The 12,809-nt window shown below is 53.2% G+C and overlaps 1 protein-coding gene across 3 annotated transcripts; it reads right to left on the reverse strand.

Moving 5' to 3' along the window:
- Positions 1-5,009: 5,009 nt before the first annotated feature.
- Positions 5,010-12,577, reverse strand: LOC119329577 (pentatricopeptide repeat-containing protein At3g18110, chloroplastic-like). 3 transcript variants are annotated; one of them, XR_005159609.1, is made up of 4 exons: positions 10,391-12,577; positions 9,104-9,336; positions 5,764-8,556; positions 5,010-5,255 (listed from the first exon to the last, which is right to left on the reverse strand). XR_005159609.1 is itself a non-coding variant. In XM_037602639.1 (2 exons), the coding sequence occupies exon 1, from the start codon at positions 12,247-12,249 to the stop codon at positions 11,446-11,448; it is 804 nt and encodes a 267-aa protein (XP_037458536.1). In that variant the 5' UTR covers positions 12,250-12,577; the 3' UTR covers positions 8,283-9,336; positions 10,391-11,445. The 3 variants fall into 3 exon arrangements, 1 of the variants encoding a protein (XP_037458536.1); XR_005159608.1 differs by having other exon boundaries at positions 9,086-9,336; XM_037602639.1 differs by lacking the exon at positions 5,010-5,255 and having other exon boundaries at positions 8,283-9,336.
- Positions 12,578-12,809: the final 232 nt, after the last annotated feature.

Here is a 12,809-nt window from a genome sequence, read left to right on the forward strand (position 1 = left end):
CGGTGGTGGTGACCGCCCTTCCAGTCGGCCAAGGAGTCCTGCCCTCGAGTGGCGGAGCAGGGAGGTACGAGGCGCCAGAGGTCGAGGGGGCTCCCGGCGTGGTGAGGGCACCGGGCGAGGCTCACGAGGAAGCAGTTATCGGGGCTTGTACCGCTGAGGCTGAGGGTGACAAACAGCTGCCCTCTGCGCCCGCGACTGGGGCCCCAGAGGCTCCAGCTGCTTCTCTCGGGGAGGCGATTGGCGGCGCACATCAGGCAGGCGTCCCTGACGCTGATCGTCTTGACGCTCCATCCTCGTCGCAGGTCGGTCCCTGCGCCCGACTCTTAGGCCGCTTCCGCGTGGACTTTGGGGCTCTCAGGAAGAGAAGGGAGGCCCTGGGCGACGGTTACCCTTGTCGCCTGCTGAAGCGCGGAAATTACTTTGCCACTGATGAGTAAGCCTTCTCCTTTCCCTGCTACTGATCCTTCCATTGCTCTTACTAACGCTTGCTCCGCAGGCCCCTTCCAGCCGAGCTTGCTGAGACGGCTGAGGGGCCGTCCCCTTTGGCTTTGCCCCATCCACCGTCCTCGAGCGCCTCGAGTAGCGGAGCCCTTGTGGTGAGGGCGATCGAGGAGGCGGACCATCCCGAGGCATATCGTGGCCCCGCGCACCTCGCGATCCTCCTTCGTGAGCCTTCTCGTGGCATAGCCAACCTGCCATGGGCTTCTCGCCTGGTCGTGGACTGCGATTGGCTAAGGCGCTTCCTGCGCTCTTCTCCTGAGGTCGGGATGGCCCCAGACCGGGCTTCTGACGCGGCGTGCCCGGCCGTCGCGAGGGCGCCAGCCCCCAGTCCCCAGCCTGGAGGGGGAGCGCTGACCTGCAGACCCCGGCGCTTGCTTGGGGCAGATGATGGTGTGGAAGACGTGCTTGAGCGCGCTCGGGAGCATCGCGCTCTCCGCCAAGGATTCCTTCGAAGGGCGACTGACGCAGTGAGCCTGCTTGGTGAGGAGCTTGCTGATGAAGACGCGTGCCTTGAGGCCGAGGGCCTGCGCCTGGCTGCAGAGAGGTGCGAGCTGGAGGGCGCCATCGCCCTTGCGCGCCATCAGCGCGACCTTGACGAAGTAGAGGCCAAGGCGTCGTTGGTGGCCTCTCGGGAGGCCCGATCTCGGGCTACTGAGGAAGCTCGGGAGGCTGACAGGCGGCAAACGGCTGCAGAGGAGCGGGCTCGGGAGCTTCTGGCCTGGTGCCACTCGCTGGAGGAGCAGGTGGAGCTGCGCGAGGCAGCCCTCGCGTCGATGAGGGTGGCCTCCGGCGACTCGGCGGAGCTCCAGAAACGTGAGGAGGCGCTGACGCTGGAAGCCGCCGAATGTACCCGCGAGTACGAGCGTCTGGAGACGAGGGAGCGCTTGGTGACGCAGGTGGAGGACGATGTCGCTGCACAGGAAGCCCGTGTCCTGGAGGAGGTCAGGCGTCGGGTGGCGATGGCGCGTTTGAACCTCGAGCACGAGTTCGAGGAGAAGCTGGGGTTGATCCGGGCCGAAGCCGAAGGCAGGAATGCTGCCCTGAGGGCCAAGCTGGAGGAGGTGACGCGGCGGGCCGATGCTTCCCGGGCCGCCCTTGAGGTGGTGCAAGGTGGGCTAACCACCTCCCAGGCTGCGGTGCTCCTTCTTCGCCAGCGGGTGGAGGAGGTTGAGGCCGTCGCGCGCTAGAACACGGACGAGATACGTCAGCGGCGACTCCTAGAGCATGAGCATGGCCCCATGCTGACCATGCTCCGGGAGAGGGCCAACGCGGCCTTGGGCAACATCTGTGAGGAGACCGTTGGCGAGCCGCACGCGGTTAACTACGCGGGCAACCTTCAATTCTTTACTGACGTGGTGACGCAGCTGGAGGCGCGGTCGATCAGGGCTGACAGGTTGGTGGAGGAGAGGAGCCGCGCCCTGCTCAGGCGCGCCTTTTCTCGTGTCTTCAGCCATCTCCGGAGCATGGATCTCCACTTTGATTTTGACGCCGCCATCGCCCCAGTCCCCCAGGCCGTCCGAGATGAGCTGGCGCACTGGGTGGAAGACCATGTGGAGGCTCTTATCAGGGCCTTCGCCTCGGACAACGACGACGCGATCGTGGCGGCCGACGAGGGCGGCGTGACGGGCAGCCCTGACGCCGCTGGCAACGCGGGCAGCGGGGGCGAGTTCAGCGACGCCAGCAACGGCCCCGATGGCGCTCCTGAGGACGCATTGGGAGATTCATCCGACTGATTGCGCATTGTTCCTGCTTACCCTGTATGAATAGGACTCGGGTTTTGGCCTGATAGTTGTGAGAGCATTTTGGAGGGGGAGCCCCTCATGTAAAACTTGTGCTTATCGTATCAGTAGAAGCTACATTGCCCATGCGCCCGCGCCAAGTGGTTGGTTTAAGCGACGCGCTGGTCGGCTAATTTACCTTTGTCCCGTGCTGGCCCTGGGGCAGCCCGCGGGAGGCTGCGGAGCCGGGAGTGTTTCCTGATTAAATCCGTCGGACCTGCAGTAAGACGCCCTCCTGAGAGGACGCGGCGGCGGTAGTCTGGGCTGCGCGCGAGCTAGGCCTGACCCGGCTCGCGAGGGGCTCACGAGGGGAGGCAGCTGAGGCGAAGTGGTAATCGAAACGCGAGAAATTGCTCGAACGAGACTAAGCACCCCTTCCCCGAACACACGCAAATCTCAAATTCGAATCCAACTTGAACCCAATGGGGGAAAGCAGCAGCCAAAGGGAAGAGCAACAAAAGCAAACAAAAGGCCACGTCCGGCACCTAGTCTAGTCTTGGACGTCTTCTCACCAGCGCGGAGCTAAGTGCTGCCACTGGGCGTGGGAGGGATCCCCAGGGCCTGAGGCCGGCACCCCTGAGACTCCGGGGCGTGTACAGCCCCACTCATTATTACGTGAGAGTGTCACGGGGCGGCGAGCTTCACAGGCACTAAGCCTTCTTCACAGGTACTGGCCTTGCTTCATATCGCCAGATGAGGGCCCCGCCTTGCGCCACACTCTAGTGCCATCAGCAACGACCGGAAACCAGGACGCCGCCTGATGGGGTAGAGCGGTCGCCAGCGGTTCCTCCGACGACCACGGGTCCTCCGTCGGGGGCAGGCCCTGGGGCACCTCCCCAGCGGAGGGCCTACCTCTTGAGAACGCCTTGCTCCGAACGCCGCGGTGGCAATGTCGGATCCCTGCCTCTCTCCTGCGATCCATGGTTAGCGTATACCTGCTCCTGAAGAATTATCGGTACCCGATAGTCGCTGCCTCCAGCGTGGCCAGTGGGACCGTCTCGGGGCTCCTGGAAAGGCTCAGCTTCTAGTGCCTCATCCCCCCAGCCTGGGCTGAGGAGCGAGCCTTGTCCGTTCTCGTGAGGGTGTCCTTGGTCCATCATGAGGGGCACGTACTCCTCCGGCGACGTCATCCCGAATGCCTCGCCGTAATGCCCCGCATGCCACGCGGTTTTGCCTGACGCGCCCACCGCGGGGTGGCAGCGCGGCCGCCCGCTGGGGCCACGGGTCGCGTTGAGCCCTTCTTCTTCGCGGACCGGGGGCGGGGGCAGCTCCGCCGCCGGTCCGGTGCTGACAGCCTCGCTGGCGTCGGAGTAGCCCTGGAGCCCGCGGGCGCGCGCGGGGCCCCCGGGTGGGTCGCCCTGGGCTTGAGATGGGAGCTGGGTGGAGAAGGGGTGAGCCCCCGAGGCGGCGAAGCCCAGGAGCTCTGCCACTCGCTCCAGCAGCACGTCGTGGCCGCCCTCCAGCAGTCTGCACTGCAGCAGCTCTCGAGCCACCGTGAGTGCGGCTCTCGAATTCGCCTGCTCCCGGCGGGTGTACGGTGTCGTGGTCGCGGCGTGATTGGAGGCCCTCGCTGCCGACCGCGCCTGCCTCGGTGTAAGAGTTGTCGAAGCCTGTCCGCGTCGCCCGCGGCTCGCAGCGCCCTGCGGACGGCGAGCTGCCTAGGGCACGGGGTCGCCCGAGGCGAGCGGTTCTGCGCGGGCGGACCATGCAGCCCATGGGTCTGGGTTGCCCTCCTGGTCGCCGGGCATGGTGATGGCGACGCGACGGGGTACGGAGCGATGGAAGACGAATTCCAGCGCACCCCTACCTGGCGCGCCAAATGTCGAATTTCGGGTTCCGGCAGACCCTTGAGGTTCGAACACTGGGGTGCACGCGGAGATTTCGCCTCCTACCTCCCTGCACCCCTCCGCCACGCTAGGATCAAAGCTACAAAAAGAACAACACGAGGGACACAGGGTTTATACTGGTTCGGGCCACCGTTGTGGTGTAATACCCTACTCCAGTGTGTGGTGTGCTGGATTGCCTCTTGGGCTGATGATAGTGGACAGTACAAGGAAGAATAGCCTCGCGAGGGTCTGTTCTTGGCTAGGGCGATGAACTGCTGGGAGAAGTTCAGCCACCTTTCTCTATCTCTCTCTCTCTCTTTACCACCTCTCTACTTGTCGAGCCCTTGGAGGAGACTGAGCCGAACCCCCTTTGCTACGCGGGTGGCTGGTCCTATTTATAGTGGCCCTGGTCCTCTCCCCAAATATTGAGCGGGAAGGGAGCCAACAATGGCGGACTAATTTGAAGGGGGACAGCAAGTATCAACTATCCTGAGAAAAGTAGTCTTCACCTGCGCAAAGCTCTGGTGGTGACGCCGTCTTGGGCTCCACGGTGACCTCTGTCTCATAGTCCTCCTGGTCTTAGTCTCATTGCATCGAAACGGCAACCTTTGCCTGATGCCTCGGTACTCCACGGCTGCGCTTGCCCCCTTTGCACCAAAGAGGAAAGGAGGACGCTGCGCGGGCTGGCACCCGCCTGGCGCCCTGAGTCGTCATGACTTGCGTCACGGGCACCTCGCGAGGTACCCCGCCTTGATCTCTCCGCCTCCTCGCGAGCCAGCCTGACAAAGCCGTGCCTGAGGAAGCTCCGTGTCGTCCGCCCCGCGAGGCTTGGACCCTCGCGAGGGTCTTGGGTTTGTACTGGTGAAGATGGGCCGTGCTGGGCCCCCTTTGAGCCACGCCGCAGGCCGCAGGCTGGCAATTCTGGGAACCCCCGTTCCCAGAACGCTGACAAAAACAGAAAAGAAAGATGGAAGAAGAGGAGGAGAGCAAAGCTAGAAAATAAGAAATTACAAGGAGATATATATGTATGATAAACCTGCAGTGAAGCATGGCAGATCAATCCAGGCCGGATCCCTAGCAATCAAATCTTCTGAATTTCACATGATTGTGTCCTGCAGATCACTACTTCTCGATAATGCTAATGCCCCACCTGATCAACATGCTTTGGTTAACACTAAAAAGAAAAAGAAATTAAAATCATATGAAATAGAGTCTGTTATGACTAATAAAGCTTAGAATCACAGGTACATCACAGGTACATTGTCCATAAAAAATATGGGAGAAACTACTTCTGCCTATATTATGTACTGTAAAACATGAGAAAAGTGACTAATAAAGCTTATAATCACGCTTACGCTAAACTTTCTATTCTATGCATTAAAAGGAAAATCACAATGCACCTACTGTAGAGATTATAACACATCAAGAGGCAAAACTTACACTGAATTTGGTAAGAAGATACAGCTACTGAATAATGTCGGTGAAGAAGTTGTACACTGTAAAACAACATGTACTGCCTACTAATACTTTTGATTGCTAAGTTCAGATATTACAACCTATCATAACACAGACTAAATTGGGAATTGAAGTAGAAAAGCAAGTCCTAACTACTATAATTTCAGAGTGCTGCAAGTCTAAAAAACCAACAATGTACCTACCATCCGTGAACAGCCGCTGTGAGAGTGACATGGAGCCGTTTGTCCCGGCAGCAGCACGCGGAGCTTGTCCCAGTAGGGTGTGTGGGTGGACACGTCGCGCTCCTGGAAGGTGACGTGGAGCTTGTTGAGCAGCCAGCACACGGTGGAGTAGTCCTCGAATGTCATGCGCTGGCCATCGGGCAGGCAACGACTCTCGAACCCGGCCAAGGGATCTACGCCGTGGCCGCCATCTATAGCTAGGGGATGTGTCATCATTGTAGCGGCGCTAGGTCTTCTCGAGCGCCTGTGTGTATGCGTCGACAATGGCGCGGAAGGCGATGAGGAGGTCCGAATCGGAGAGGCTTGCCGATTTGAGCTCCGGGCAACGGTAACACCTGCCTCACTTCCCAGGAGACACACTCTCGAGCTCACTATTATTTTGAACATGTGTTACTGAAATCATCAATATCGGGCGGCAGTAACAACTAATAAACTGAAATCATCAATATCGAGCTCATATTAAGCATTTCATGTGTTACTAAGCATGCAAATCCTTCAACCAGAAGAAGTAATAGTATAGTTTTTGGTAAACACACTCGTCTATTGATTGAATTAAAGAAAATAAAGAATATTTTCTTCCCTAATAGAACATGCTTGGTTTCCCTCACACTATTACTTTCAATACCGTGTATTAGCCAGAAACAAACTTATATTAATTTTCCTTTTAAAAGAACATGCATATGTAGAGCTCTAGTGATATTATGTTCGGAGTTAACAACCAACATTATGTGTTAGGAAGATAGCAATTTTGTAGGTTGCAGATCAGAGCGGTATAGCAAAACCATGAGCATGTAACAGAAATTTTGCAGAATCACAAGATTCACATGTGCTTCAAAGTCACAGATCGCTCCATGTCACATAAAAAACATAAATCACTATTAGACTAAGAGCTGCATTCCTTCTACAAAATTACTGCATCTGTTGTTTGACTGTATACTGAGATTAAAAACCTAATTAAAATTATTTAGCTATTTATACCCTTCAAAACAGTAATACCAGTAACCAAAAACACAACAAATAGATTTGTATATGCTGCTGAATGAAGTAAACCCACTAATTTATCCTTATAGTGATCATGAACGATCAGTTCCTGTATAGTAAACATAAGAAAACGAAATTTGATTCATATTCATTTACCGATGATAAACTTTACATGTATTTATCATAGTGTGCTCCTAATAGTATTTCCTGTGTAAGTGAACCAAAATCGCAAAGAGGCTACAATCGCACACATTGAAGACAAGGTTTTAGGAGTTCTAACAGAATTACACTTTTCATACTTCATTTTCTAGCTTTCTCAATACAGGGTTCATAATTTTTATATGTGTCATTTCGGTAGTGATACTTGGTTCTTATATTCAGAGCTCCTAAGTTCACTGAAAATCTTGAAGAAAAACAATAAATAAGAAAATTGCAGGGTTTTTGGCTTATCTGGCTTGCCACATGTGTATATGTTAGGACAGCACATGCAATATACTCACAAGATATGGTAGATTAGCCGCTGACACCCATTACTTAGGATGCCAACCACTCAATGCACTTGTGTCATCAGTGACCATTCCCCTCCATCTTCTGCACCCCAATTACAATAGTGTGTAGTTGGCTTGCTACCAGAACTTGCTAATGGAAGCCATAGTGGAGTTGATGAGCTACAATGCCATGTTGTTCTCGCTTTGGGTCGAAATTTTGAATATTTTTTCCAAAAGAATCGAATCAAGGCAACTAATTACACTTTGAATACCTAACTGAACAATACCTGGGTTGTCGTCTGCAATTTGTCTTCTGAATATTTATTCCCTGCCTTTGATCAAACCAATTTGTCTTCTGCCAATAAATAGATTATTGCTCTGAAGGGCTCTCTGCAGAAACCTTTTTACATGGAGTAGATCACCCTTGGCTGCTGGAGCATTTGGACAACGAGAAATGCAACAATCTTTAAAAGGATAAGGCCAAGTGAGCTAGACCTGCTACATCACAGAGCCACCCAAAAATCCTATGCCAATTCCAGTCCTGAGTAGACAATTTTGTTAACAGAGCAGAAGCTTTCTCAATTTCTGGATGTTGCCAATGTTAGTTTGTGCGAAGATGTTGTTTATTCAACCAGCATAATCCATCCAGAAGTCATCGCCAATAACAAAGTGCATTACACACAGAGGATACAGAGCATCTTGAAGAAGTTCTCAACAAAAATAATTATAAAAAGGATATTAGTAATTCTAAAATTCTAATTGCAAGAACTACACCCATACTGTTTGGGTTTCTGAATCAATCAGCATTATAGAAACTCCTGTTGCTGGGTGTTTTACCGGACGAAATCCTTTGCTTGCATAACAACAAACAACAAATAGGGCTTAGCCATATATGTGTGCGTAGCTTCAACAAATTAATCAAACAAAATTATTGTCTCTCAGTTTCAAGGAACCAAACGAAATCCAATAATTTTTCAACCTACCGCATCAAACTGGTACAATAGCATGGACTGAAGAATGGATTTTATTTTAACAAAAAGAGCACACAAGCCAGCTGTAGTTGGCCGCCGTGGACACCATTGAAAAGCAAAAAATGGTCTCGTACAATAGCATGGACTGAAGAATGGATTTATTTGAACAAAAAGAGCACACGAACCAACTGTAGTTGGCCGCCGTGGACACCATCCGAACAGCAACAAATGGTTATACATCTGGTTTTCTAGGAGGAGAATGACTTGATGTTCCCTCCGTTCTCAGTGCTACCAACAGCGTCGGCTCCTTAGTGCTAGTTCAAGAGAGGAGAGAGAGATTGGTTAGGTCATATGACATAAGGATAGCAACTTTCTGCTTCTCTGTGCTGGTTGCAGAGAAACAAAACAGAGAGGGCCAGATCGGCCTCGCCACTCCGTCACCAGCGGCCCAGCCATCCTCAACCTTGCCTGGCACACGACATGGCCCCGCCACCCCCTCACCAGAGCTCGAACGGCTGCATGTGTCTGCCCCGTGCAGCTACTCAACCCAGGTCAGGGCGGAGATCCGCCAGCACCACTCGCTGCTCATTCTCCTTCCTCCCTGCCGATTGTCCTCCCACACAATCTTCCTGCCATGTTGTACACTCTCCGGCAAGCCTGTGCGGGTGCTCGACGTACGCGTTGCCCCCATCCGCACTCGCCAAGCTCCACCCTGGGCACTACCCGTTCCCCGTCGTCGGCGCTCACCACGAGAGAGAAAGAGAGAGAGAGAGAGAGAGAGAGAGAGAGAGAGAGAGAGAGAGAGAGAGGAAACAGGCTGGAAAGAGGGGCAAGGGGCAATACCTGTAGAGCTCTACCTACCAGCCATGAAGCCCCGCCTCCGACTGCAAGGAATTCGCACCATCGCGCCGGATCCCTCCGTCGCCCAGCTCCGGTGAGCTCCCACCTCGCCGCACACCTCTGGATCCGCCTCCCCAGCACCTTCGACGCACGGATCCGGCCCCTGCAAGCTCCGGCCACCGCCGCCACCATTCATCGAGCAGCCGCGCCGCCGCCAGTCGCTCGAGCAGCGGCGTTGACTCGATCCAGGTAGCCTGCCGATGATTAAAAAAGGATCACGGGTTGGATACCTGAAAATGCAGGGTCTTTTATGCAAAAACGAAAAGTTTTCTCACTTCAGCCACTTAAGAGGGGACTGCGGGTTGAATTTAGAGAAACGGAGGGACTTTTTTGCAAAATTTCTAATGACGTACGACTAGAAGCAATAGCTGCTTTATAAGTACTAGTAAAAATGCCCGTGCGTTGCATCGGGCGTAGAACGGTAGAATCTTGCAAAAATCTGCCCCATGTGTCCTTACGCACAATTTCTTATATTCAAATTTGATAAATGTCGATATTAATGTTACATTAATTAGAGGCTGTTAAGTTTGTTTCTTTGGTTCTGCCTATACGAACATAGCAAAGGATACCACTTCAAATATCTACAACAAAATAATTCATTAAAATAATCTGCTCTATTTACAATCAGTATTCTGGTCTTAATTAGCTTGCAAGTAAAATGAAGACCAACCAAATAATTCATTAATCGGATGATATGTAGGAAACTAAGGAAAGCAAAGGGAAAAAAACACTGGCTATCATCTTCTGACTTGTCTTGCTTGTGAAGATCAGACATGTTCTCAGCTAGCATTCTAATATACATCTACAGAATCACGAAGTAAAAGTAGAGAAAAAGATTACACAGAATCTGGCAACCTTATTCAGATAAAGACATGCAACAACAATAAAAAAGGCAATAAAAGATTTTAGTGAACATCTCTAATAACCTGATAAACTGCAGAATGGCACATACCATTCCAAATTCTAATGCTTACATATCAGTCTAGGAAAGAGATAACTATATCATGCAAAAGAAGTGCGTAAAAATGAAACAAATTTAATATCCACATAGTTGCAAATTGTCATTACAACATTGTTAATTGTGTACTTCTATTAATTCAGCGGATAATGGAGACAATCAACAGTGCCAAACTATAACAGGTTTGCTCTAATAACTGCATTACATCAATCGTCTAGCACATTCAGATTGCAGAGAGAGAACAAGCAAATCAAGTAAAAAAATAGAAGAGCAGCTGTGGGAGAACTTACAACTATTCTTGCCTCCAGATTTCTTTTCTAGGTTGTTCACATGTGTTCCCTTGATTGCATGGAAGCATGATGGAACATTCAGATATCAAGTTATGGGAAAGCATGAAGAAGGCATGAAGCAATGAGAGGCCTTGTAGGCATGGAGACATGATGGAACATTCAGATATCCCATTGTTTCATAAGCATCCAAAATGGATAGTAAGCTCTTACTGTCAGGCTCGTGTCCTTGTAGGCATGCTGCTTTAACAACATAGCACCATGAAAAATGCAACCCGCCTTGATGAGTACACTATATACCAGTTGCCAATCCATTTGACAAACAACTACCATGTCTTGCACAACTCTTTCAATCTCCTCATGTTCATTTCCTTTTGCAAGTGCAGCAAGCATAACCTGATACAAGGTGTCATCTGGCATATGACCATCCTTCATCATTGTCCGATACAGAGCCATCAGTTTTTGTCTCACCAAACCTTGCAATAATGTCCAGCACAACCAAATAGGCTAAGCGATCAGGTTTGACACCTGACACAACCATACAATCAAATGTCTGCTCCGCCGCTCGTCCCGCTTCCCACCTTTGGCATATGCACATATCAAAGCACTGAAGGTTACCAGGGTTGGCTTTAATCCTGCACCCACCATCTCCTCCAGCACCTTCCCTGCATCAGAAATCATATACACCTTCCCCTAAGAATCAATCAAGATAGTGTAGGTCACAACATCTGGAGTGCGGCCTATGGCTCTCATCTCATCATACAGACCAAGTGCCAAGTCAAGCTTGCCCATCTTCCCATACATATGGATCATGGTATTGTAAGTAATTCCATCATTCCTCAACCCAGCATTGACATATTCCTCACACACCCGCTCCACTGCGTCGACATCTCCTTCCTTCGCAAAAGCATGAGAATTATAGGTAACTGTATCCGGCTTAAAACCCTCGTGTAGCAGCTCCATGAACATCTTCTCAGCCTCCAATGCCATCCCACACCGGCCATGAACTAACACCATGGCATTGTACGTCCACAAGTCTGGCCGACACTCTAAATCAATCATCTCTTGGAACACCGTACCGCCACTGCATCGTCCAGAATGGAACCTTGCGAGCAAGCATTGATCAGGGTGTTGTAAGTGATAACGTCCGGCCTGAGCCAAGCTTGCCGGACTTCACGCCGGGGGGTAAACACCCAAACTTTTGCGCTGTTATTGATCAGAGCGTTGAAGCTGGCCAGGTCGGGCTCGATCCCCTGGCCGTGCATTGCATCAAGCAGCTGCTGAACATCGTCGAAGCGGCCGGAGCGGCCGTACATGTCCATCATGGCGTTAAACACCTGCACGGTGGTGCCCTCCCTAGCGAACTGGAGGAAGACCTCCTCTGCGAGCCCGTCCTGGCGAGCGCGGCCGAGGACCCCGAGAACGAGGCGACGACATGGGGGCCCGGGGCCCGTTGCCGCTCGCAACAAGTCACTCGAAGGCGTCGAGAGCGCGCAACCAGGAGGCCGCGTCCACGACACGCACGACGTAGGCGAGCTCGTCGGGGGACACCCACGCGTCGTCGAGCACCTCCGCCACGGGCGCGCCAGGAGGCGGTCCGCTATTCCCGAGACGTGCTCCCGCCCGTCCCGCGCCCGGCGCAGCGCGAGCTTGCTCAGCTTCTTCAGCCTCCCGCGGTGGGCCCGCGCGTCCAGCGGCTTGACGGAGACGGCCGAGGTGCCGGAGGTGGAGGGCGCAGATGGGTCCTCCGACGGGAGGTGGAGGGGCGGCGCTGGCGGTGGGGAAGCGGGGCGGCGGGAGGTGAGGGAAGCGGAGGTGGGGCAAACGGACGGAGGGTTCAGGGAGGGGGTAATCGAAGTCATCGCCGACGCAGCACCGGATCCGACCGGCGCGACAACAGATCGTGCGTCCACCCGGTGGCTGGGATCCGGAGGTGAGGGAGAGAGAGATGAGCTCGTGCTCCCCCTCCCCACGTCCTCCTCCTCCTGGTCCGCCGACGCTGCTGGGGCCCCCGGCCGCCAGCCTGGCTGCGAGCTCCTCCGGTCGCGTCCCCGTGCAGAAAGGCGCAGCGGAAAACCCCGAAAGCGCGGATGCGCTCGCGACACCGGCCAGTAGCCCGCGACCGGCACGGCACCGGATCGACTGCCGCTCGGGGTGGGACGCCTCCTGCCGGAGGCGAGGGAGAGAGGAGAGACCGTGGGTTTCTATTTTTCTTTCTCACTTTAAAAAGGACCGCGGGTTTAATACCGTAAACTGCAGGGGTTTATTTGAAAAAAATTTGATCGAAACGTTGTCCCACTTGATAAAGGACTGCGGGTTGAATAATAAACAATACAGGGACGTTTCTGCAAAGCTGCCGCGACGTACCACCAGAAGCCATCGGTGGTTTATTAGTACTAGGACTAGGACTAGGACTAGGATA

The sequence above is a fragment of the Triticum dicoccoides genome, chromosome 7A, assembly GCF_002162155.2.
Source record: "Triticum dicoccoides isolate Atlit2015 ecotype Zavitan chromosome 7A, WEW_v2.0, whole genome shotgun sequence".
Taxonomy (NCBI): Eukaryota; Viridiplantae; Streptophyta; class Magnoliopsida; order Poales; family Poaceae; genus Triticum; species Triticum dicoccoides.

Coding starts and splice junctions, on each gene's coding strand:
- LOC119329577 (XM_037602639.1), bottom strand. CDS start 12,249: ATGACTTCGATTACCCCCTCCCTGAACCCTCCGTCCGTTTGCCCCACC.